Genomic DNA, 23813 nt, shown 5'->3' with positions numbered 1-23813 from the left:
CCGTAATTTCTTGGAAAGGCCCACAACAAAACAACAACAACGCAACGAATTACACTTTGCTATCAACTCTAACATCTCTGCCGGGATTCGAACCCGGGACCTTTGGATTAGAAGTCCAACGCGTTATCCACTGCGCTACAGAGACACTAATGCAACGTTTTTTCCGTAATTTCTTGGAAAGGCCCACAACAAAACAACAACAACGCAACGAATTACACTTTGCTATCAACTCTAACATCTCTGCCGGGATTCGAACCCGGGACCTTTGGATTAGAAGTCCAACGCGCTATCCACTGCGCTACAGAGACACTAACGCAACGTTTTTTCCGTAATTTCTTGGAAAGGCCCACAACAAAACAACAACAACGCAACGAATTACACTTTGCTATCAACTCTAACATCTCTGCCGGGATTCGAACCCGGGACCTTTGGATTAGAAGTCCAACGCGTTATCCACTGCGCTACAGAGACACTAACGCAACGTTTTTTCCGTAATTTCTTGGAAAGGCCCACAACAAAACAACAACAACGCAACGAATTACACTTTGCTATCAACTCTAACATCTCCGCCGGGATTCGAACCCGGGACCATTGGATTAGAAGTCCAACGCGTTATCCACTGCGCTACAGAGACACTAACGCAACGTTTTTTCCGTAATTTCTTGGAAAGGCCCACAACAAAACAACAACAACGCAACGAATTACACTTTGCTATCAACTCTAACATCTCAGCCGGGAATCGAACCCGGGACCTTTGGATTAGAAGTCCAACGCGCTATCCACTGCGATACAGAGACACTAACGCAACGTTTTTTCCGTAATTTCTTGGAAAGGCCCACAACAAAACAACAACAACGCAACGAATTACACTTTGCTATCAACTCTAACATCTCAGCCGGGATTCGAACCCGGGACCTTTGGATTAGAAGTCCAACGCGTTATCCACTGCGCTACAGAGACACTAACGCAACGTTTTTTCCGTAATTTCTTGGAAAGGCCCACAACAAAACAACAACAACGCAACGAATTACACTTTGCTATCAACTTTAACATCTCTGCCGGGATTCGAACCCGGGACCTTTGGATTAGAAGTCCAACGCGTTATCCACTGCGCTACAGAGACACTAACGCAACGTTTTTTCCGTAATTTCTTGGAAAGGCCCACAACAAAACAACAACAACGCAACGAATTACACTTTGCTATCAACTCTAACATCTCTGCCGGGATTCGAACCCGGGACCTTTGGATTAGAAGTCCAACGCGCTATCCGTTGCGCTACAGAGACACTTACGCAACGTTTTTTCCGTAATTTCTTGGAAAGGCCCACAACAAAACAACAACAACGCAACGAATTACACTTTGCTATCAACTCTAACATCTCTGCCGCGATTCGAACCCGGGACCTTTGGATTAGAAGTCCAACGCGCTATCCACTACGCTACAGAGATACTTACGCAACGTTTTTTCCGTAATTTCTTGGAAAGGCCCACAACAAAACAACAACAACGCAACGAATTACACTTTGCTATCAACTCTAACATCTCTGCCGGGATTCGAACCCGGGACCTTTGGATTAGAAGTCCAACGCGTTATCCACTGCGCTACAGAGACACTAACGCAACGTTTTTTCCGTAATTTCTTGGAAAGGCCCACAACAAAACACTACAACGAATTACACTTTGCTATCAACTCTAACATCTCTGCCGGGGTTCGAACCCGGAACCTTTGGATTAGAAGTCCAACGCGTTATCCACTGCGCTACAGAGACACTAATGCATCGTTTTTTTCCGTAATTTCTTGGAAAGGCCCACAACAAAACACTACAACGAATTACACTTTGCTATCAACTCTAACATCTCTGCCGGGATTCGAACCCAGGACCTTTAGATTAGAAGTCCAACGCGCTATCCACTGTGCTACAGAGACACTAATGCATCGTTTTTTCCGTAATTTCTTGGGAAGGCCCACAACAAAACAATACAACGAATTACACTTTGCTATCAACTCTAACATCTCTGCCGGGATTCGAACCCGGGACCTTTGGATTAGAAGTCCAACGCGTTATCCACTGCGCTACAGAGACACTAACGCAGCGTTTTTTCCGTAATTTCTTGGAAAGGCCCACATCAAAACAACAACATTGCAACGAATTACACTTCGCTATCAACTCTACCATCACTGCCGGGATTCGAACCCGGGACCTTTGGATTAGAAGTCCAACGCGTTATCCACTGCGCTACAGAGACACTAACGCAACCTTTTTTCCGTAATTTCTTGGAAAGGCCCACAACAAAACAACAACAACGCAACGAATTACACTTTGCTATCAACTCTAACATCTCTGCCAGGATTCGAACCCGGGACCTTTGGATTAGAAGTCCAACGCGTTATCCACTGCGCTACAGAGACACTAACGCAACGTTTTTTCCGTAATTTCTTGGAAAGGCCCACAACAAAACAACAACAACGCAACGAATTACACTTTGCTATCAACTCTAACATCTCTGCCGGGGTTCGAACCCGGGACCTTTGGATTAGAAGTCCAACGCGTTATCCACTGCGCTACAGAGACACTAACGCAACGTTTTTTCCGTAATTTCTTGGAAAGGCCCACAACAAAACAACAACAACGCAACGAATTACACTTTGCTATCAACTCTAACATCTCTGCCGGGATTCGAACCCGGGACCTTTGGATTAGAAGTCCAACGCGCTATCCACTGCGCTACAGAGACACTAACGCAACGTTTTTTCCGTAATTTCTTGGAAAGGCCCACAACAAAACAATACAACGAATTACACTTTGCTATCAACTCTAACATCTCTGCCGGGATTCGAACCCAGGACCTTTAGATTAGAAGTCCAACGCGCTATCCACTGTGCTACAGAGACACTAATGCATCGTTTTTTCCGTAATTTCTTGGGAAGGCCCACAACAAAACAATACAACGAATTACACTTTGCTATCAACTCTAACATCTCTGCCGGGATTCGAACCCGGGACCTTTGGATTAGAAGTCCAACGCGTTATCCACTGCGCTACAGAGACACTAACGCAACGTTTTTTCCGTAATTTCTTGGAAAGGCCCACAACAAAACAACAACATTGCAACGAATTACACTTTGCTATCAACTCTAACATCTCTGCCGGGATTCGAACCCGGGACCTTTGGATTAGAAGTCCAACGCGCTATCCACTGCGCTACAGAGACACTAACGCAGCGTTTTTTCCGTAATTTCTTGGAAAGGCCCACAACAAAACAACAACATTGCAACGAATTACACTTCGCTATCAACTCTACCATCACTGCCGGGATTCGAACCCGGGACCTTTGGATTAGAAGTCCAACGCGTTATCCACTGCGCTACAGAGACACTAACGCAACCTTTTTTCCGTAATTTCTTGGAAAGGCCCACAACAAAACAACAACATTGCAACGAATTACACTTCGCTATCAACTCTACCATCACTGCCGGGATTCGAACCCGGGACCTTTGGATTAGAAGTCCAACGCGTTATCCACTGCGCTACAGAGACACTAACGCAACCTTTTTTCCGTAATTTCTTGGAAAGGCCCACAACAAAACAACAACATTGCAACGAATTACACTTTGCTATCAACTCTAACATCTCTGCCGGGATTCGAACCCGGGACCTTTGGATTAGAAGTCCAACGCGCTATCCACTGCGCTACAGAGACACTAACGCAGCGTTTTTTCCGTAATTTCTTGGAAAGGCCCACAACAAAACAACAACATTGCAACGAATTACACTTCGCTATCAACTCTACCATCACTGCCGGGATTCGAACCCGGGACCTTTGGATTAGAAGTCCAACGCGTTATCCACTGCGCTACAGAGACACTAACGCAACCTTTTTTCCGTAATTTCTTGGAAAGGCCCACAACAAAACAACAACAACGCAACGAATTACACTTTGCTATCAACTCTAACATCTCTGCCAGGATTCGAACCCGGGACCTTTGGATTAGAAGTCCAACGCGTTATCCACTGCGCTACAGAGACACTAACGCAACGTTTTTTCCGTAATTTCTTGGAAAGGCCCACAACAAAACAACAACAACGCAACGAATTACACTTTGCTATCAACTCTAACATCTCTGCCGGGGTTCGAACCCGGGACCTTTGGATTAGAAGTCCAACGCGTTATCCACTGCGCTACAGAGACACTAACGCAACGTTTTTTCCGTAATTTCTTGGAAAGGCCCACAACAAAACAACAACAACGCAACGAATTACACTTTGCTATCATCTCTAACATCTCTGCCGGGATTCGAACCCGGGACCTTTGGATTAGAAGTCCAACGCGCTATCCACTGCGCTACAGAGACACTAACGCAACGTTTTTTCCGTAATTTCTTGGAAAGGCCCACAACAAAACACTACAACGAATTACACTTTGCTATCAACTCTAACATCTCTGCCGGGATTCGAACCCAGGACCTTTAGATTAGAAGTCCAACGCGCTATCCACTGTGCTACAGAGACACTAATGCATCGTTTTTTCCGTAATTTCTTGGGAAGGCCCACAACAAAACAATACAACGAATTACACTTTGCTATCAACTCTAACATCTCTGCCGGGATTCGAACCCGGGACCTTTGGATTAGAAGTCCAACGCGTTATCCACTGCGCTACAGAGACACTAACGCAACGTTTTTTCCGTAATTTCTTGGAAAGGCCCACAACAAAACAACAACATTGCAACGAATTACACTTTGCTATCAACTCTAACATCTCTGCCGGGATTCGAACCCGGGACCTTTGGATTAGAAGTCCAACGCGCTATCCACTGCGCTACAGAGACACTAACGCAGCGTTTTTTCCGTAATTTCTTGGAAAGGCCCACAACAAAACAACAACATTGCAACGAATTACACTTCGCTATCAACTCTACCATCACTGCCGGGATTCGAACCCGGGACCTTTGGATTAGAAGTCCAACGCGTTATCCACTGCGCTACAGAGACACTAACGCAACCTTTTTTCCGTAATTTCTTGGAAAGGCCCACAACAAAACAACAACAACGCAACGAATTACACTTTGCTATCAACTCTAACATCTCTGCCAGGATTCGAACCCGGGACCTTTGGATTAGAAGTCCAACGCGTTATCCACTGCGCTACAGAGACACTAACGCAACGTTTTTTCCGTAATTTCTTGGAAAGGCCCACAACAAAACAACAACATTGCAACGAATTACACTTCGCTATCAACTCTACCATCACTGCCGGGATTCGAACCCGGGACCTTTGGATTAGAAGTCCAACGCGTTATCCACTGCGCTACAGAGACACTAACGCAACGTTTTTTCCGTAATTTCTTGGAAAGGCCCACAACAAAACAACAACAACGCAACGAATTACACTTTGCTATCAACTCTAACATCTCTGCCGGGGTTCGAACCCGGGACCTTTGGATTAGAAGTGCAACGCGCTATCCACTGCGCTACAGAGACACTAACGCAACTAACTGCCGAAAAGGCACACTACGACCCTGGTTCGAGGAAAGAGTAGTAAAAAAAATTCGACTGGAATGGGAGGAGGGCGGAAAATTCGTGTAGCCAGCCAACAGAATTCGACGTCCTCGTCGACGAATCGTTCAGACAGAACTCGACGTCCTTCCTGGTCCAGCGTCTGGGAAACCCATCCCCAGGGCAGCTTCAGTTGCGGCCCTTGTGGTCAACCTTTCGATAAAAATGTTCAATTGTGCAATCAAGTACTCTTAAGTTTTTATGATGCTCACTGGATGGTTGATGCTGGGGGGAAAAAATGGTATATTTAAAAACAATGTACTATTTGATCATTTTTTGTGATGAAGCCCTCCCTCCTGAGGCCCTAAGTACGTGATTATTTTGCTTTATGGTTAATCCGGTCCTGACCAACCTCCTTAATTAGGAATGAATTTTTTCCTCACAAAATATTTGTTTATCTCTCTGATACGTTTGAAATTCTAAAAAATAAAATACGGAGCATTCTCTGATTGGTATTTATTGTATGAGAACAACAATCAATCAATAACAAACATCAATCAAACATTTCCGAGTCATAAAATCCATGTAAAAGTCATTGATTTTGTGTATAATTACGAGTACATATATTTATCATCATTCAGAAATCATCGATTTTATCAGATCGTACTGCCATTTGATATAGATAAAACATGCGAAATTTATGTAAATTCTCAAGATGTTTCAGAAGTTAAGCTTCCACGACTAGTCTCAAGGTAAGACGATTCCGGGATTAAGAGCAGTGTTCCAGAATTTCGACGTCTACACACTGTTGTAGTAGGCATTTACAGTAGAGATGAGGATGGATTGGATGTTATGTATATCTGTCTGTGTCCAAAGACGACTGTCTGGACAGTAAGTCTAAAACCATTCTCACATGGGGAATCTCAAAGCGATCTGGAGTAGCCCGGATACCAAGAGTCTGGTTGACTGAAAGACTCGAGTTGCCAGTTCTCCCTCACACGGCGCTTCTGAATTCACTCCGAGAAAACCCAGGGGAATGACGAAAAATTTTGCGGTTTTTAGTTTCTTGCCATCAGAGGCGTAAGCAGGATCGACCTTTGGAGGGGGGGGGGGCATAAGAATTTTCTTTCCTAGAAATTTTGAGTTAACACCCTTCAAAAAAAGTATTAAAAAAACAGTAATTGGTTAAAATATCATATAGGGTATATTTTCTTTCGATATTTTTTTTTTCGAAAATATAAAACTTTTTTTCAATTTTTTGCCGGCTTGAAAGGGGGACACGGGCCTCTTATGCCCCCCCCCCCCCGTGTACGCCTCTGCCTACCATCACACAATCACAAGAACATTTGCCAATACTACGTGGTTAGAACATAGATGTGAAACACGCAGATAAAAACAATCATTTATTAGTGTTGGTGAAGACACAACGATAAATCCTGACACAAGAACGGTGAACGATCAGCTTATTAAAAACGAGCTGGTGAGAGAAAGTACGCTTTTTATATGTTAGAGAGGCACACTGCAAATAAAAAGAAATATTTCTGATTTGCGATATTGGGGAGTAGTTAGGAGACTAGCCCATTGAACTCATATTCTAAACGTCAGCACTAATAACTCCAACATCATCGTCTGAGTGACAACGTAGAAATGTGTTGGGTCACCTGGATACCGAGTCTTCTGGTATCTAGGCAACATGAGTATCCTGTATGAGGAGGGCTTAAGAAATATCGTCTGAGTTCGAGCTCAGTGTAAGTTAGCTCTCCACTCCCATGATCGCATGTCTACTTAAAAAAAACAACCTCAACATTTGACGATGCGTTTGGAAGTCGAAATTCCTTTGGGACGAAGCTCTTTCGCCCGTAATCATCTAGTTTTCATACCATTTCTTTTTTCCAGATTGTTCGAAATTTGTTAAATTTTCAGGAATGTTCATGCAAAATCCTTCAGCAATGCATTATCATTAGTCGGTAAAATACTTGAGTGTCTGTTCACTATTTAGTTCTTCAAGTGTAGATTTCTTGTACGTTACGTGTTGCACACTCACACTTGACAAAATTTGAGCATGCATTAAATCATGAGGAATATTCACAATATATTGTTCGAAATATGAAGGATTTTAAAGCGAGATTCTCTCTCTCTCTTTACGTGTTTGAAATGAAAAAAGTCCATTAATCTTCCCAACTATCGCCTTTCTGTATAGGATGTTGGTGTGCTTTGTAGATGATCCTCATTCCGTCCTTTTTACCAGAATACGCCCTGACTGGTGCGTCAGTTGGTTCGTCTGTAGATATTGGTGCTAATCGCCTGACACCGAAAGCTTGTTGATGTCCGGAATGGTTGTTGTAACATTGCTGTTGAACTGGAGTCCTCTGTCTCACAGGAACGGCTGACGTTCTGTAACAACAGCAACACAACGTGTCTCGGAACGCTCGCCGGTACTTGTCCGAAATCAAATTGTATAAGATCGGGTTGATGATGCAGTTGAAATAATAAAAGCAACCTGCAAAGAAATAATAGAAATGTCAGCGGCATTTAAGACACTATAAAATTTTTGTTTAAAAATGCTACCTGTGGAAGAGAAATATGCAATACCGTGAAGCAATGCATGGAATATGAAGAAATCTCGAAGATAGAGTAACATATTCAGAGCAGGTGGTCTTTATTTTGAAAAATCTCTCTTGGCTCTACAGAACGATAAGCACTATAATGTGCTATGGACGCAGCTACTCCGCACGGTAAAGATTGGATGAGTGTTTAGGTGTGGTCGAACTACAAACCATACCGCTCGCCATGTGCTCTAGCTCGACACTAATGCAACTACAAACCATACTGCTCGCCATGTGCTCTAGCTCGACACTAATGCAATCTTTTCTGCTGTGGAAAACGAGCTATTTCTTTAGGTACTGTTCAACGTCGTACTGTGGCCACGTTGACGAACCGACGCGTGGGTTGGATTGTCATCAGTAGAGCCCGGATATGCAAATGCATATGCGCAAATGTATATATGCATTTGCATATTTTTTCCTTTTTTAGTATTAATGCATATAAATGCATAAAATCAAAGGATTTTCAGTATAAGTGCATATTTTTGAAGGTTTATTTAAGCTCACTCAATTTTTTTTATAATTTTTCAAATAAATATTGTTCATAATATTTCCATAACATCGGTTTTTTCCCGCAGGTGAAATTTAGTGAATTTGCACATATTTATAAAGTATTTTACGAATACTAATTGTTTTATTGTAAGGCTATTTCTAGAGATATGTCAAAGTGTTAATTTTTTTTTTTAGAAATAGTGTCAAAATTCTTTTCTTACTGGTATTTTCGTTATTGAGCAACTAAAACAAACTGAAAATTAAAAATGCCTGAATAAAAAATATGTAGAAGTTATTTGCATATGCGGTATATATATATAAGAGGAGATATTTTTCTGTAAACGACTATTTATGCACTAAGAAATGGAAAAGATGCATTTTAAAAACACATCTGCTTTTTTATTGCATGGTGATTTTTTTTAATGCATATTTTCTCATTTTTTGTACATAATTATTTCGGAACTTTTGAGTTTTTCAAGATTTCCCCATATTCTGGGGTGTTTAATGCATATTTTGGCATTTTCAATGCATATTTTGGTATTTTTAAGTGCATATTTTGGCATTTTTAAGTGCATATTTTTTCATTTATAAGTGCATATTTTTGCATTTTTAAGTGCATGTTTTTCATTTGTAAGTGCATATTTTTGCATTTTTAAGTGCATATTTTTTCATTTATAAGTGCATATTTTTGCATTTTTAAGTGCATATTTTTTCATTTATAAGTGCATATTTTTGCATTTTTAAGTGCATATTTTTTCATTCATAAGTGCATATTTTTGCATTTTTAAGTGCATATTTTTTCATTTATAAGTGCATATTTGCATATTTTTAGAGCATATTTTACCACTTTTTTAGTGCATATAATCCGGACTCTAGTCATCAGCATGAATAGCAGATACTTTCTGGTACGTATATAAGGGACAGGTTAAAAAATTGCAGCGTTGTAAGTCACATTTTTTCAACAATTCTGATCACGTATAGAAATGCAATCAACGTACAGAAGTGCTAAACTGTTGAAGAAAAAAATAAGCCAAGTCGCATCTTCAATAGTTCGCCACTAGATTGTGAAATTACGTACACGCAACAAAATTCTATAGTAAAACCTTCTTTTTCTTCAAATGAGGATTATTGACTTATACCACTGTAACTTCAACCCGTCCAAACGAGTGCAGTGACACTATATAGTCACACTACCCTATCTTTATACTGTGTTAAGCTAGTCATCCACTGGAAGCTCGTACTACGAGCGAACAAGTCGCGTGTATGCTCAACACTGCTGTAGCGGTTTCGCGCAAACACGCGACTTGTTTTCACTCGTAGTTGCTTCCAGTGGACCATGGGCCTTAAAAAGCTACTCTTAACAAGATTGGAAACTCCGCACAGCAAACATCAACAGATACGTTCTTATCCTTGGCCAGTTGGAGCCCAGATTCCTCCCTAAACGAGAATCTATAAGACACAATACCATAGGGGTCATTCAAGTATTACGTCAGAATCGATGGAGGGAGGGGGTTTCCGATTTTCTGACTTTTGATGACGAGGTGGGGGGTTGGATAATGCTTACGTCATCAACCACCCTTTATGAAAATATGAAATATATATTCTTAATAGCATCTTAATAGCGCCAAAAACGAGTAAAACCTTTCACTAGTTTGTGGACACCTGAACTAACATTTCCCCTATTGATCTCTAAATGTTTCGCGGGTCCAAGTGATCTGGAAAAGTGTCGCGGGCCTCTTGAGTGCTCTGGACCTGTGCCGCGCGTCATACAAGTGATCCGTGATTATGTCGCGGACCACTTAAGTAATCTGGGAGTGTGCCGCGGGTAACTTGAGTGATGTAGAACCGCACTGTGCTCTAAAACTATGTGCCACATGTCACTCAAGGGATCTCCAAATGTGCACGGATCGCTTAAATGTTCTGGAACTGCCGCAGCTCACTTAAGTGATCTGAAAATGTGCCACGGGCCGCTTAAATGGTCTGGAATCGTGACACGGGGATCTGTAAAAAAATATGTCGTTTAGTTCATTTTTACAAAATTTGGTTTCAGGGGCCACATCATAACCCCCGGGTTCACATTTGGTCCGCGGACCAATGGTTTACCGTATAACGCAAGGGTAGGTCGCAATGTATTTCGTAAAAAGAAATTTTGAGTTCTTTGCCTTCAAATAGCATTGAAATTAACAAATTGATTATAATGACGTATAACGATATTTCATTTTTTTCGAAATTTTAATTTTTTAAATATTTTTTGCATTAAAAAAATAAATTTTTGATCGTCTGGGGGGGGGCTCGTTTCCCCCCTTCCCCCCGCATACGTCTCTGATCCCACCAATATGCGTTTGGAGGTAGGAGCAGAGCTGACGAAATCTTGCTGAAAAGGGTGGGTAGGGGGTCAGAAATGGCTAAAAATTTGCTGACGTAATACTCGAACGGCCCCATATCGAATGGGACAAATTGCAGAATATCGTTTATATACTAAATGTGTGTGATCAGCAAAGCTCTCTCTCTCTCTCATCCAATATCAACGTTAGCTGGATCTATAACACATTGTGGTGATGTCTTACTCACTTGTTATTCATTTTCTAAGATTCCAAAATAAAGATCACATGCTTAGAACATGTTGGTCCGTGCTTCGAATTTCCTAGTATTCCATGATGAAAATTATCTTTCATTGCCAGGTAGTATATATATATATTCTTTACCGATCGAGCCTGGGGCGACCACCGATAGATGGCGCCTTCATTTTCCACCCAACTCCACTAGTTGGAAATTGCCATATGGCGATATAAGACTGGAGTTGGTATGCGGTAAAAAAAAAAGTAGGTAGAGTATATATTATAGTTAAAGGGAGCTGGTTTTAAAATATAAACTATAATATACGAAACGTTTAATTGAGCAACATAACAATTATTTATTTACAATATTAACAAAGTACAATGAACCAAGATTTAGAGGAGAGCAGGGACATGTGTGCATACATGTGTTGAACAAATGTAAACAACAGCATAGAGCCGGACGGCTTTGACTTTTTGATTTCTGTTGTGTTGCCACAAAGAAAAAATAAATAAATTACTATATATGCTATGTTCTGTGTATATGTGGTGTGTGTCTCCCCACATATAGAACATGAGATTCATTACTTAATACGAGACATACCAGCAACGTAATAGAGTTTCTCATTGACATCTCTTAGAGTAGCATCTTCCCAATCTTCTTCATCGAGGTATACAAACATCAGCCTTTGAGCATGAAATGGTGCCCAGCAAACGAAGAATGCCACCACCACCGACACTGGAAACAGAATACAATAGCGCTATACAATATAAGATTATATAATAGATATACTAGTTAGAGATAAATCTCTCTGAAACGCTTCTAGCCATATCCAAGAGAGAAATTCGGTAATAAATCTACGTTTAATAGTATGAACTCTAATCAGACTGAGCATTTAAGTCATTCAGACGGTCATTAAGGATGCAGATGCCATTGTCTATAGCTGAAGATGAAGGAAATGCTCTATTTCTGAGAGCAATCATCCTCTTTCACATTCATCTATCTTGAGAAATGTCTGCACTGTATCGCTACCTCGGGTGCCATTTGACGCCCCACCGTTGTTTTCTGCAGGATATTTCACTCGCTCTAGATTCTTACTTATAAAAATCAAACCTATTAATCATAATGTGATGGAATTCGTTACGGACGTATCATGGTATGTGAAAAATGTGGTGGCATTGCGGCAAATGTGGAAACGGTCACCATCAGTATATCAATTCACACCTGCACATATGTGCCTATACCAAATGCGGTCTTACAGTTTCACGATAGTCCTTGGGTTGTTTCGATAGACTTTTCGAACGGTGATTCTTGTCTTCACGTGGTTTTTTGCTAGATCATGGTTCCATCTACGTGAGACCATGGATTATCAGAATATCCATCTTACACCATGCATTTAACAATTATTCATGATGAAAAAACTCAGGTTCAATTTATGAAAATATTGTTAGTTCTATCTTTTCTGGCACAACAGTGAATGCCGAAGTCTAACAGGGAATATTTCAAGAGTTTATAAAGCAAATGAATAACGAATAACTTTATATTGGCCGTTTTTAGCAGCATCGCCACCACTTGATACACTTCCGACACCAGCATGAAGCAAATTATGCCCTTCATTAGAGATTTGTCTTTTCCATATTTAGTCATCGAGATCAGGCCTTACCTCACCGGATTTCCCATGGAACATACTATGCTGTGGAGCAAAGAGGAAATTTATTGCAATAAGCTATTGACTATCATTGAACAGCAAGGCAGCATTAAGTGGGAGATTGTTACTGTTACTCCTGATGTATTGGGGGCGGGTGCTTTCTGCAACATATAAGAGCGTGTGAAGGCATGCATCGATGCTTAAAGGCTACTACTTTCAACAATTGCTGTGATGTCATCATGTTTTTCATACACCATGATACGTCAGTGGTGAATTTCGTTACATTATGATTAACAGTTTGATTTATACAAGCAAAAATCTGGGACCGAGAGATATGGTAAAATACCCTGTTTATGCATCGCTACATACAAATGCATTTCATACAATGAAATTATCACCAATACATTATTCTTACTAACCTAATATCTTCAAAACTTTCTTCGAATGTTGCCTACTGTTTCCTTGATATGACTCTGATGCCAGTCTGGACATGCGAGCCTTTCTTAGTTTCAATCCGATGAGGCAGTACAGGAAAGCAATGAAAAGTAGCGGAATGACGAAGAACACGAAAGACGAGAATAACAGCAGTGGCATGTTGTGGTGATTGTTTTCGGCGGTCATGGCGCAAAATGCCGACTCTTCTATGTTTTTCCCAGATCCCGGTGGGAAGTCGATGTATCGGATTCTTGTGAAGATTGCGAATGGTATAGCACTTGAGAAAGCTATCACCCATAACATGGCGATAATCTTCACCACTCTAGACAGATTTGACATCTTCTTCTTCTGTAGAGGGTAGCAAATCGCCAACCATCTCTCGATGGTGAAAGCTACTATCGTAAGTACCGATGCGTTGTTAGTCATTTCCGAAACCAATGCCCTCAATGAGCAAATCACAGGGCCAAACATGTAAGGGTACTGGCGCCAATACACAGTCAAATCATTTGGCAGACCTGAAAATAAAACGATTACCATAACTAGAGACATTCGAGCCGTGTCATACCATGGAATCAAAACAAAAAAGCAATTTGGTCGATGGCTCTGATTAACGTGTTGTTCGATTAAAACAGACATTTACAATGTTTCATGCTTCAAGTACTTTTTAAAAATGTTTAAGAGCATTGTTCATCCTCAGGAATGCGTAGAAGGCGTGTGAATCTGTAGTGCGTAGAAGATTTTCCATTCCTAAAAATGTGCAGAAAGCTTGCTATCCCCAGAGATATGGATCCCTAGGGTGTGGGAAACTTGTGTACAGTAACAAAGTCGTATGTGATGTGAACCTCTAGAAATACGCAGAAAGTGTGTGAATCGCAAGAAATGTGTAGAATACGTGCTTATGCCTTATTAGGATGAATAGTAGGAAGCTTGGTTAACCCTAGAAATGCGTAAGCTGCGTGCACGCCTTTTGAGAAGCGTAGGACGTTTATGTATTTTAGACATGCATTAAAGTTGGTGGCTTACCCATAGAATGCGTGAAAAGCAATTTCATCCTTAGAAGTGCGTAAGAAGCGTTCAAATACTTAGAAATGCGTAAGAGCGTTCAAATACTTAGGCCGAACTCATAGTGAAACGATTACGAGGTACGGAAGAGCATAATGAAAACTACCGACAAAAACAATTCTATTGTTTTGTTCAAAACCGCACATACCCGAGATTAAGAGAAAGAAGCACTCACAACGAGAGGTCCGAGATTCGAACAACGATGTTTGTTTTCTCCTCGAAGTGCTGATTTTCGCTATCTGCCGATTGGTTCGTTTCTCTCCTTTTTTTCCCTCTCTCTCTCTCTCTCTCTCTCTTCGGCAGAAGCATCATCATCATCACACCCTTACATTTCCGAACCCCTCCGGTCATTTCCTCTATGTTCTTCCTCTTTTACTATGCACGGACGTCTCTTCCTCTACCTCTATGAATTTTTTCTTCTTAGTTGCAATTCTCGTACAGCTTATCTCTTCGCTCTACTATAACCGCAGCCTTAGGAATGCGTAAGAAGCGTTCAAATACTTAGACATACGTCGGCGCCGTCTAAATTCTTGGAAATGCATGGAAGCTATGAGTAAAGCTTGTCTATCCCAGAAATGCTTAAGAGTAGGTTGCGTACCCATATAAATGTGTGAAGAGCAATTGAAATCTTATAAATACGCAGGACGCGTGAAAATCCATAGAAATGCGTAGAGGTCTTGCAAATCCCTAAAAATGCGCCAAGGTTATGCGTATCCCTTGGTAAGAAGACCGCGTATTTCGAGTAATACGTAAGAGATGACGTATCTCTAAAAATACGTAAGAAGCTGCTCTAGAAATGCATAGAAAGCTTGCGTAGAACTTTTTACATTGTGCCTTGACGTTTGCTTCTGTCCCCTTTTGGGTTTTACTTTTAGTTTTACACTTATTGGGGTTTTCTTTTAACCATCCCTGATTAGGTCTACCCCAGGTTGGAGAACCCGGGGCGAAAGCAACTGAATTCTATCAACGGGAAGGTATAAACACAATGAATATTTGTCAATCTAATAATATATTTAACAAACTTTCATTAATTTTTCATTACCACCTTGAAATTCATTGACATAATTAAATATCAATTACGGAAAAAAACATTTTTTTTGGTAATGATAGAAAATTCCATTTGGTTGAAGAAATAGCATTTCATTGAGGTGAACGTCCAAGATTCCGGGATTCGTAGTAGAGCAAGGACATTCTTTTTCGTTGCATTAACAAAGAGGTGACAACAGATGGAGAGGATGGGTCATCTATTTCAGTTTAACGAGTTGTTGAATAAACATTCTCTTTGCCTCCGTTCGGAGAGTTGACAATCGATTTGACAATTAGGGAAATATACTTGACTCACTTTCTCTCTCTCTCTCTCTGTCTTTCTGTTAGCGATGAAGAGAATGCAATGTTATTGAATGTTGTGAAGCACTTAATATCAAAAAATATTGATGATTTTTGTCGTAGTACAGGCGGCCCTCGCTTTACGCGATTGATTGGTTAAACAAAATAATTCGCGTAACACACGGAATCGCGTAAAATGAGTAAAATTTAACGAGGGTAAGATAGGGATTTTCTTCAGAACAATAAGAAAAAGTAAACCTAACTTCCAGCAGCAAAATAAAATTTTTTGAATGAATTAATTTTATTCAAACTTATGTCAATAAATCTCGTCAATTTAGGCTATTTGAATAAATTTGAGTAATACTTTTTGCTTCTGTCTTCGCTACTTTATATTGATTGTAGTGTGAGTGTGGATGTTTCCTTTCTTGAAGAGCCTGATATGATGGGCTGATAACTAGAGTTCGGAATTCGGAATATTTGTACTAAAAAGTGGCGAAATATGCTCTCAAACTATGCAAATATGCACTTAAATTGTCAAAATATGCACTTAAATTGTCAAAATATGCACTTAAAGTGCCAAAATATATATAAAAACCGAAAATATGCACTAACTTCCTGAAAAGGTTGAAACCTCTAAAATTTGCACCAAAAAGGAGAAAATTTGCGTTAAAAAAATCCCCATGCAAAAAAAGCAGATTTGTTTTAAAATGCATATTTTCTATTTTTTAGTGTATATTCATTTACAAAAAAATATCCCCACATATGTATATGTTACTGCCAAAGCTCGAAATTGGCTAATTGGCAACGGGGCCGACCATTTCGCGAAGTGGCCGGTGATCTCTAGCCAAAGTCCGATAACAAAAGACATGATTCGGGATCATCGTCAAATTGGCGTTTTTTTGTGATAATTATACAAATACAAATACAACGCCACAACAGGCAAATTGCCCAACGAGGTGGCTGACTTAAGAACATCATGGATCCCCGAGCCCCTACCTACTACTGTTACACCACACATGCATCCCCCCCCGCGGAACCCCCCAACGAATCGGTACATACGGGAATGTGCGTGTACGTGTAGTGCAACCTACCGTAAAGTTTGTTTGTGTGTAATGCTTGTTATGTGTAGTGCTGTCATCTGCCCCCAGTTTTACTAACTATGAGTGAAGTGTTATGGTTGAATGATTTACCGTTGTAGGACTGTTGCTCTCTGTGGCGAGACTTTTTAACGGGGAGATCGGCTCGCATTTGCGCCTTGAAGTTGGGAACCACAGAAAACCAACTTCAGCCGACCACCACTGTGGGGTTCGAACCCGGATCCTCGTTGTCCACGTTAGTTATGGCAACCCATCAAACCACATGCGGTATTAATTTTTTTCTCCAAAATTTGGCAGAAAGAAAAAACTGTGTTTGCATAATTATCTTTATCGTTTTTCTCACAAATTTCCCTTTTTTTTCCTCTCGTCTCATGGAGCTAAATACAGCCGCTATATATAAACATGTATCACAAATTGGCGATTAAAAAAATAAATTTTTGGCTCCTACCGGGCCGTCTTACATCAGCACATCGAGCTTTGGCCAGGGATCTCCGGCCGCTTCGTGAAATGGCCGGCGAAAGTCCGAATCATTTCTGCAATTCGGCTTGGCAACTCTTGGCCAATCCACAAAGTGGCCCCGTCACGCATTGGCCGCACTTCCGGCTTTGGCAGTAACATACAGGGTGAGTCACAAAAGATGGGAAAAACTTTAATAGGTGATAGTACACACCAATACAAACAGTTGTCATGGAAGAATGCATGGTCTAACATGAAACGCAAACGCGCCAGCACGTTTCGAAACGCCCTCTCCGCAAACGTTAAAACGGCATTCCTGTTGAAATTTATCGAGAGAAAAAAGAACACCATGCATGTAAATCTATCCTGAGAAAGAAGAAACCGTATTCAAATCTACGTCACAATGAATAAAAGACCTGAACTCGGTATTACTAAAGTGCGCCATTATCCCGTACGTTATAACTGTTAGAACGGTTGCACGCTGGAATAACTTCACAGGGATGGCGTCCGCGCCTTTTATTCACTGCGACTCAGATTTGCATACGGTGTCTTCTTCTTCCCCAGGTCACATTTGCATGCTTGTGGTGTTCTTTTTCTCTCGATAAATTTCAACAGGATTGGTGAGAGAGAGAGAGAGAGAGAGAGACCTTCCATAGCAGTTATCATAAATTGTGTCCGATTGGTAGGAGTCTCAGTGTATCGCTAGGATAGAGGGCAACCCCTTTTTCCCCCATGATGCTGAAACGTGGGTTTGTTTTCGTGGGCTGAGATGAACCAAACACCAGCTGCTGTCTATTACTGCTGGTTTTGAGACAGCTGGTGTTGGTTGACCCCGCTTGGCGGGCCAGAATTAGTGCACTTCGTTATAGGGTAAGGCGGAGCGGGGTAAAATTTGGGCTGAATATTTTTCCTCAAAAACACACCCGTGTATATACTCATAAATTACTCGTTCCAGCCATAAAGCCATGTGAGTTTGTTTTTGTCAATCAGACGCCGAGCTAGCAATCCTACTTAGGGCTATGTTTATACAATTGTCTGCCTTAGGTTTCCCGGTGGTTCTATAGTCATCATTAGAATTGTGCCATGATCCTCATTACTACGTGATAAGCTGATGACCCGTGTATAAGCTGATCTTTGCAAAATGAAAGATTTTCTGAACAAGTAAACTCGGCTTAGACACGAGTATATGCGGTATGTCATATATCTCGGCACTCCACTGTTGAAAACCTTCGTAGTTATATTTTAATCCTAAAAATTTGCACAAGTCCAATTTTAGGATTAAAATCTAACTATACGAATATTTTCAACAGCTGGCTGATGCCAAGATGAATTTAGGAAAGAAAGAAAATTCAACTGCCATTGCGGGAAATCGAACCGACGTCCTCTCATTTGCCGGGTGAATGACCACTAGACTACAAAAGCAACGAATCTCCATCTTTCCTTAGAGGTCGTGTGCTCTGAACGGGACTGTCGGATTTAACTCTGGTCAAAGTTCACAAAAATTTCCTAAATTCATCTTCGCATCAACCAGCTGTTGAAAACCTTCGTATGGATAGTGGAGAATGACATCACCCTTGGATAAAATCCAACTGCAAACCAAATTTTGCGGTTCGCAATTTCTAAAATTAACTGTTCAAAATCGCGTTATAGTGAAATCGAGTAAAGCGAAACCGCTTAAAGTGAGGGATACCTGTATTGGATACTCTCGGCATAAAAACGACACGAGAAAATTATGGATCTAATGGTTTTCTGTGTGGGGAATCTCTTTTCTTGGGATACGGCAGCAAGGAAGATAGAGAACATCGATATCTCTCTTCTCCGGCTTTCCAATTGACGTGTTGGTTGTTCAATAAGGAAGTTGTTGGAAGCTCTACTTCCGGCATTTACGTACGGACAGCAATTTACTACACCGGAGGATAAAGTGAAATTATGTGCTCAGTGTTAGCTGATAAATTTTAATTGCGTCCGTATTTAGGCTGACACTGAAACACCAGATTATTTTGTCTCGCAAATTACTTTGATAGCGTTTCCGGCTGGAAGCAAATTCATCAATGCAACAAATGACTTTTTTTGGGTATAACAATGGTCAATACCTTATGTTTTTTTCTGCAAATAAATGTATTTTAATTGACATAAATTACTGACGGATTATTGACGGATTGCTGACGTAAATAATTGACGTAAGTTTTTGATTGATTATTGACGCTAATTATTAACTGGTAAATTTTTTGTTACTTTATACGTATTTTGTGCATTTTTATGATTTATTGCAGTCGTGCTAATTTTTATTTGTACTGCAAATTGTAATTGGGTTTCAACCTGTTGCATTATCTTTTCAAATAAATAAATTAATGAAATATTGACGGATTTTTTTCACCAGAAGCGTTCGAGAAGAATACAAAAATTCTATTTTTATCATTACAAAATTTAAGGAAACTATGAAAAATGATCGGCAGATAGAGAGCAAAATTATTCTGTGAGAGTTGAATCCCCTTCCAAAATGATTAATATGGCGAAAACACCAAGATTAAATTTTTGTGCAAATGTCAATTGTAAAAATGTCACACACAGTTTCGAAATTTTTTTTCATATAGATTTAAAAGTTCGTTTTTAGCTCTTGTGCGGCTAATTCATAGCCGTAGTCTATCCAATAACTTTTTTCTGATTTCGAGGGATTTTTATGCATTTTCATCAACATTTGTTTCGTGCATTTTCTTGTAAAATGGAACTAAAAATCGAATTCCTACTCCAAATTTATGTCTGATAGCCGTAAATGCTTTTCATTTAATAACGGAGCGAAAAACACTAAAATTGAAAGAAATTAAATTTTGTACGTTTGACTTACCTTTTAAGTTTTCTTTGATACCCCATTATCTTATCAACCAAAAATAACAGAAACAAAAAAAATACACATTTCTCAATTATAATGTAAAAAATATTGCCCCTAACAATTGGATGAAAATTCGCTGAACCATCAGCGATTGAAATTCTCAATCTTTGTCGCATTTTACGAAGTTTCACAAAATTTAAGGTCTTCAAAAAGTGGCAAAAACCAACAAAGATTTCAATCAATAATGTCTCAGCAAATTTTTATATTCAATTTCTAAGAAATAATTTTTTTCTCTGCCTAATAAAAGGAAGAAATTTCACGAACATCCAATAATATTTCATCACAATGCAATCGGGAAGAAATATCCTCTCCCGTTACTAATTCTTATGCTAAAATTCCACATTTTTTTTAAACTTTTTTCCTGTTTTTCATTTAGAAAACTGTAGCAATGATATTATTAAGATTCCCAATAGGAATCTTAATCCTCTCTCTCGCGCTCTTTCTTTCCAATCATTCTCTGAATTTTTGACAGTTCAATTTATTGGTAGAAATATTAAATATCTTCAAACCCCGTTGACGAAATAGTAATTAAATTTCGTGTCATTTTTATTTAGTAGAAACGAAAATCTTAATCGTTAATTTTTTTTTAAAATACTCCTTTTCAAATAAATGGCATTTTTAAAGGAGAATTTATTGCGTCGTCGCCTTCCTGGAACAAACAAGCAAAAATATTAATTAGCATGGACTTGTGGTTAGTTTGTTTGTAGTCGTTGATAAATGTGGATAAAAATCGTTTGTTGTTCCTTCCTCTAAAAATTTTCTTTATCATTGATATTTTCAAATTTAAACGGAATAATATGCATGCGTGTAAGAATGTGGAGTTAGATTGCAATTAAATTTGAAATCAGGCCAAATTTTTGTTCTTAAATGGAAGATTTAAATCGAAAATATTTATTCTTTTACAATGATGTGGTTTTAAATGAGTAAAAAAATGTTGATTGCACAAACCTAATTATAATCCTTTGAGGTATTTGACTACCTTTCTTGTCACTTTTCTATAAAATGGTACTGGAGTGAACTTTAATAGAATTTTTTGATAGAAAGTGTCTCAAAATGGTGAAAGCAACAACAAATTTTGCACTATCTATGTCATTTTTGATCAAAATCTCATGTTTATGTCAAATTTTAAGCAAAAGTCATGTAATATCCGAAACACGCTTGCAAAAAATTCTATGAATGAAATGTTTTGTTTTTTTTCACAGTAAGATTTAGCTAGTAATGATGCAGATTTGTGGTATTAAATTTTAAAGGATTATGCGGTATGCTCATAAGTTATACCCAAATCTGTTGATTTAATGACGTGAATTTTTGTAAACTTCATTCTACCTATCGTGTATAAAACAATGTAATTAACAAATGTGTTTAATAGACGTTAGATTTTAGTGCAAAACATTAACAATACATGGCAAAATATCATATTAAAACTTTGTAATCATACAATCATTAGATATTTAGAAATCATGTTTCAAATTCAAGTAAAATGTCAAAAATAGCATCCTTTGTAAAACGCGTTCAAAGTTTTTTGTTCACGATTCACTTGTATGTGAAAACTCGACCCTAAATCGAACGTAACTTCAGTTCTATGCGTCTTATAAAGGAAACAAGGCCCGTTTTGGAATAACAAAAAATAAAGCTTTCATAAAAAAATTTTAAAAAAATTAAAAAATCGATATTTTTTTCCAAAATGACGTTTTAAAGGAAGACGGTAACATAAATACTTAGCCTGTTGAACGCCAATGTCAGCGTAAATCACAACGAGTGGGTAACTAGAAAGATGCTAGGGCTACATCATAGACTTAAGATATAAATATAATATAAGTATTATTACTCTGTGGGCTACATCAATCAAAAAAATGGTTCCCTGTTTCCTTCTTCGTGGGATAAAGTTCGAGTTACGTACTTACGAACCTGGCAGGCATTTCGAATTTTATCCGAGGATAATGTCACTCTCCGCTTTCCACACGAAGGTTTTTAACAGCTGGCTGGTTCACTGAAAGGACGTGGGTTCGATTGCCCACAAGGGCAGTTGAATTTTCTCTTTTTCCTAAATATACCTTCGCATCAGCCAGCTGTTAAAAACCTTCGTATTTCTATTTTTAGTCGGATGTTCATGCAAATGGGAAATTTAGCCCTACTTGGTCAATGCCGTCTAGTTATGATTAAGATAAGGTCAACCTATATTAACGATCGAATCATGTATGAGATTGGTAAATGTGTCAACAATCATTTATAAAGACAAATTGAAAGTATGATTTTTAAGAACCTTTATAAGTATAGTTTCCATTGTTAACCCATTAAAGCCAACTTTGATTTTTTTGAAAGACAAAAATACTGAGTGCAACTACTCTTCCACCATTTATTGGCAAAGAAAAAAAATTAAAATTTCGAATGGCAAATTTTCTTACCAACTGGCGTTAATGGGTTAAGAGCGAAATAAGATTGTGAAAGCTTAAATGAGTGCTTGTATACCTAATATATTTCGCGAAATATGGATGTTTTTACACTTTGTGATGGAATGCATTTTGGATATTTCCCTTGTATTCCCCTATATTCGCACAATTTCCCTTAGCATAAACATAAACACGACAAATATTTTATGAAAACTCGCCTTTATTTTTGTAGGTTTGCTAAGGAGCTTAAGCAAAGTTTTTTGACGTATTTTCTTGAAACGTCCCAAAAAAGTAGGTCTTAGGCTGGTATTACACTGTAAAACTTTGACAAAAATTCTTTTATAAAACTTGAAAAATTTAACCAATAAACACATCTGTTACATTCGAGCAAACTTAACTGATCCGCCTATTGGTTGCATGTTTCAGGTTTTATAAACGAACTTTTATAAAACTTTTATAGTGTAATCCCGGCCTTAAGCCAAAGTGTTCTCATTTCTCTCTCTCTCTCTCTCTCTCTTTTGCTGTTTTTATTTACACATTGAAACTGTATCGAATGCTATCCGCATCTTTCATGTCTAAAAGAAATACCCAAGGAATTCGGCTATTTGAACTCATGAACTATCGCTTGGTAAATTGGTAAAATAAAAGTTACCCCCCTCCCCTATTGCCTGAAAGAAATAGTCATTACGATTGATGGACTGAAATACAGTATTGTCTTCTTAGCTGTTGATGGAACTGTCCATTAAATTATCTCATATTCCCCCTCTTAGATAGCTAATCTGATTTCCTGAAGGATTCCAGTAGGAGTCTGGTATCCTGTAAGGCGACTGACTAAGGCACCCAAAAGCATGATCAATAAGATTCGGGTCCGACGTATGCGCTAGCCATTACTTTTTTTCCAACTGTATATTCTTTCGATACACTTTTATACCAATTCGATTTGATATAAACTTTTGTAGCGACTCATCTGGATTGGATTTCGTACGACAGTTACTTCAGTGTTAACATCTGAATCTTACCTGTATGTTATGGGAAGTCTAAAAAACATTCACAAGTTGATGGAGAAATACTTTCCTCAAACGAAATATCATCGGAATTCCTCCAGAGAAATACAACACTCCATTTATGTCTTCATGCATGGACAAAAGCAACTTGAAAAATGGCAACACTCACTCTTAATATATGAAAAATTTATTCACAACGCTGTTAAAGACAGCTAATACAAGAATATGTAACACCTGACGCGTTGCGGTCACCTAATGGGTGCCGTTGTCGAACGTGAACAAAAAGGATAAACAAGAAACATTTCTTTTTATATGTGTTAAAATATATAATATATTAAATTTATTAAATTTATATT

General features: G+C 39.0%; 1 protein-coding gene and 34 non-coding genes across 35 annotated transcripts in view; all 35 read right to left on the bottom strand.

The window, feature by feature from the left end:
- Window positions 1-72: 72 nt before the first annotated feature.
- Window positions 73-145, bottom strand: TRNAR-UCU (transfer RNA arginine (anticodon UCU)). The gene has a single exon. It is a non-coding gene; the product is annotated as a tRNA-Arg (tRNA).
- Window positions 146-235: 90 nt separating this feature from the next.
- On the bottom strand, window positions 236-308 carry TRNAR-UCU (transfer RNA arginine (anticodon UCU)). Its single transcript has one exon. It is a non-coding gene; the product is annotated as a tRNA-Arg (tRNA).
- A 90-nt stretch (window positions 309-398) lies between these two features.
- Window positions 399-471, bottom strand: TRNAR-UCU (transfer RNA arginine (anticodon UCU)). Its single transcript has one exon. It is a non-coding gene; the product is annotated as a tRNA-Arg (tRNA).
- A 90-nt stretch (window positions 472-561) lies between these two features.
- Window positions 562-634, bottom strand: TRNAR-UCU (transfer RNA arginine (anticodon UCU)). The gene has a single exon. It is a non-coding gene; the product is annotated as a tRNA-Arg (tRNA).
- Window positions 635-724: 90 nt separating this feature from the next.
- On the bottom strand, window positions 725-797 carry TRNAR-UCU (transfer RNA arginine (anticodon UCU)). The gene has a single exon. It is a non-coding gene; the product is annotated as a tRNA-Arg (tRNA).
- Window positions 798-887: 90 nt separating this feature from the next.
- TRNAR-UCU (transfer RNA arginine (anticodon UCU)) lies at window positions 888-960 on the bottom strand. The gene has a single exon. It is a non-coding gene; the product is annotated as a tRNA-Arg (tRNA).
- Window positions 961-1050: 90 nt separating this feature from the next.
- On the bottom strand, window positions 1051-1123 carry TRNAR-UCU (transfer RNA arginine (anticodon UCU)). Its single transcript has one exon. It is a non-coding gene; the product is annotated as a tRNA-Arg (tRNA).
- Window positions 1124-1213: 90 nt separating this feature from the next.
- Window positions 1214-1286, bottom strand: TRNAR-UCU (transfer RNA arginine (anticodon UCU)). Its single transcript has one exon. It is a non-coding gene; the product is annotated as a tRNA-Arg (tRNA).
- Window positions 1287-1376: 90 nt separating this feature from the next.
- Window positions 1377-1449, bottom strand: TRNAR-UCU (transfer RNA arginine (anticodon UCU)). The gene has a single exon. It is a non-coding gene; the product is annotated as a tRNA-Arg (tRNA).
- Window positions 1450-1539: 90 nt separating this feature from the next.
- Window positions 1540-1612, bottom strand: TRNAR-UCU (transfer RNA arginine (anticodon UCU)). Its single transcript has one exon. It is a non-coding gene; the product is annotated as a tRNA-Arg (tRNA).
- An 84-nt stretch (window positions 1613-1696) lies between these two features.
- On the bottom strand, window positions 1697-1769 carry TRNAR-UCU (transfer RNA arginine (anticodon UCU)). The gene has a single exon. It is a non-coding gene; the product is annotated as a tRNA-Arg (tRNA).
- Window positions 1770-1854: 85 nt separating this feature from the next.
- On the bottom strand, window positions 1855-1927 carry TRNAR-UCU (transfer RNA arginine (anticodon UCU)). The gene has a single exon. It is a non-coding gene; the product is annotated as a tRNA-Arg (tRNA).
- Window positions 1928-2011: 84 nt separating this feature from the next.
- TRNAR-UCU (transfer RNA arginine (anticodon UCU)) lies at window positions 2012-2084 on the bottom strand. The gene has a single exon. It is a non-coding gene; the product is annotated as a tRNA-Arg (tRNA).
- Window positions 2085-2174: 90 nt separating this feature from the next.
- Window positions 2175-2247, bottom strand: TRNAR-UCU (transfer RNA arginine (anticodon UCU)). The gene has a single exon. It is a non-coding gene; the product is annotated as a tRNA-Arg (tRNA).
- A 90-nt stretch (window positions 2248-2337) lies between these two features.
- TRNAR-UCU (transfer RNA arginine (anticodon UCU)) lies at window positions 2338-2410 on the bottom strand. The gene has a single exon. It is a non-coding gene; the product is annotated as a tRNA-Arg (tRNA).
- Window positions 2411-2500: 90 nt separating this feature from the next.
- Window positions 2501-2573, bottom strand: TRNAR-UCU (transfer RNA arginine (anticodon UCU)). Its single transcript has one exon. It is a non-coding gene; the product is annotated as a tRNA-Arg (tRNA).
- A 90-nt stretch (window positions 2574-2663) lies between these two features.
- TRNAR-UCU (transfer RNA arginine (anticodon UCU)) lies at window positions 2664-2736 on the bottom strand. Its single transcript has one exon. It is a non-coding gene; the product is annotated as a tRNA-Arg (tRNA).
- Window positions 2737-2820: 84 nt separating this feature from the next.
- TRNAR-UCU (transfer RNA arginine (anticodon UCU)) lies at window positions 2821-2893 on the bottom strand. The gene has a single exon. It is a non-coding gene; the product is annotated as a tRNA-Arg (tRNA).
- Window positions 2894-2977: 84 nt separating this feature from the next.
- Window positions 2978-3050, bottom strand: TRNAR-UCU (transfer RNA arginine (anticodon UCU)). Its single transcript has one exon. It is a non-coding gene; the product is annotated as a tRNA-Arg (tRNA).
- A 90-nt stretch (window positions 3051-3140) lies between these two features.
- TRNAR-UCU (transfer RNA arginine (anticodon UCU)) lies at window positions 3141-3213 on the bottom strand. Its single transcript has one exon. It is a non-coding gene; the product is annotated as a tRNA-Arg (tRNA).
- A 90-nt stretch (window positions 3214-3303) lies between these two features.
- TRNAR-UCU (transfer RNA arginine (anticodon UCU)) lies at window positions 3304-3376 on the bottom strand. The gene has a single exon. It is a non-coding gene; the product is annotated as a tRNA-Arg (tRNA).
- A 90-nt stretch (window positions 3377-3466) lies between these two features.
- On the bottom strand, window positions 3467-3539 carry TRNAR-UCU (transfer RNA arginine (anticodon UCU)). Its single transcript has one exon. It is a non-coding gene; the product is annotated as a tRNA-Arg (tRNA).
- Window positions 3540-3629: 90 nt separating this feature from the next.
- On the bottom strand, window positions 3630-3702 carry TRNAR-UCU (transfer RNA arginine (anticodon UCU)). The gene has a single exon. It is a non-coding gene; the product is annotated as a tRNA-Arg (tRNA).
- Window positions 3703-3792: 90 nt separating this feature from the next.
- Window positions 3793-3865, bottom strand: TRNAR-UCU (transfer RNA arginine (anticodon UCU)). The gene has a single exon. It is a non-coding gene; the product is annotated as a tRNA-Arg (tRNA).
- A 90-nt stretch (window positions 3866-3955) lies between these two features.
- On the bottom strand, window positions 3956-4028 carry TRNAR-UCU (transfer RNA arginine (anticodon UCU)). The gene has a single exon. It is a non-coding gene; the product is annotated as a tRNA-Arg (tRNA).
- Window positions 4029-4118: 90 nt separating this feature from the next.
- On the bottom strand, window positions 4119-4191 carry TRNAR-UCU (transfer RNA arginine (anticodon UCU)). Its single transcript has one exon. It is a non-coding gene; the product is annotated as a tRNA-Arg (tRNA).
- Window positions 4192-4281: 90 nt separating this feature from the next.
- TRNAR-UCU (transfer RNA arginine (anticodon UCU)) lies at window positions 4282-4354 on the bottom strand. The gene has a single exon. It is a non-coding gene; the product is annotated as a tRNA-Arg (tRNA).
- Window positions 4355-4438: 84 nt separating this feature from the next.
- TRNAR-UCU (transfer RNA arginine (anticodon UCU)) lies at window positions 4439-4511 on the bottom strand. The gene has a single exon. It is a non-coding gene; the product is annotated as a tRNA-Arg (tRNA).
- An 84-nt stretch (window positions 4512-4595) lies between these two features.
- TRNAR-UCU (transfer RNA arginine (anticodon UCU)) lies at window positions 4596-4668 on the bottom strand. Its single transcript has one exon. It is a non-coding gene; the product is annotated as a tRNA-Arg (tRNA).
- Window positions 4669-4758: 90 nt separating this feature from the next.
- TRNAR-UCU (transfer RNA arginine (anticodon UCU)) lies at window positions 4759-4831 on the bottom strand. Its single transcript has one exon. It is a non-coding gene; the product is annotated as a tRNA-Arg (tRNA).
- Window positions 4832-4921: 90 nt separating this feature from the next.
- On the bottom strand, window positions 4922-4994 carry TRNAR-UCU (transfer RNA arginine (anticodon UCU)). The gene has a single exon. It is a non-coding gene; the product is annotated as a tRNA-Arg (tRNA).
- A 90-nt stretch (window positions 4995-5084) lies between these two features.
- TRNAR-UCU (transfer RNA arginine (anticodon UCU)) lies at window positions 5085-5157 on the bottom strand. Its single transcript has one exon. It is a non-coding gene; the product is annotated as a tRNA-Arg (tRNA).
- A 90-nt stretch (window positions 5158-5247) lies between these two features.
- On the bottom strand, window positions 5248-5320 carry TRNAR-UCU (transfer RNA arginine (anticodon UCU)). The gene has a single exon. It is a non-coding gene; the product is annotated as a tRNA-Arg (tRNA).
- A 90-nt stretch (window positions 5321-5410) lies between these two features.
- On the bottom strand, window positions 5411-5483 carry TRNAR-UCU (transfer RNA arginine (anticodon UCU)). The gene has a single exon. It is a non-coding gene; the product is annotated as a tRNA-Arg (tRNA).
- Window positions 5484-6070: 587 nt separating this feature from the next.
- LOC149073516 (neuropeptides capa receptor-like) overlaps window positions 6071-23813 on the bottom strand; it is a 42679-nt gene continuing 24936 nt past the window's right edge. Inside the window, exons 3-5 of the mRNA XM_089246580.1 lie at window positions 13217-13747; window positions 11753-11887; window positions 6071-7998 (exon numbers count right to left, since the gene is read on the bottom strand). Coding sequence (XP_089102706.1) covers window positions 7667-7998; window positions 11753-11887; window positions 13217-13747 — 998 coding nt within the window. The 3' untranslated portion in view covers window positions 6071-7666. The remainder of the gene's footprint in view (window positions 7999-11752; window positions 11888-13216; window positions 13748-23813) is intronic.

The sequence above is a fragment of the Pholcus phalangioides genome, unplaced genomic scaffold (assembly GCF_987345545.1).
Source record: "Pholcus phalangioides strain wild (caught in Gottingen) unplaced genomic scaffold, Ppha-v1.0 ptg000017l_1, whole genome shotgun sequence".
NCBI lineage: Eukaryota > Metazoa > Arthropoda > Arachnida > Araneae > Pholcidae > Pholcus > Pholcus phalangioides.
This window is presented reverse-complemented; position numbering and strand designations above follow the sequence as displayed.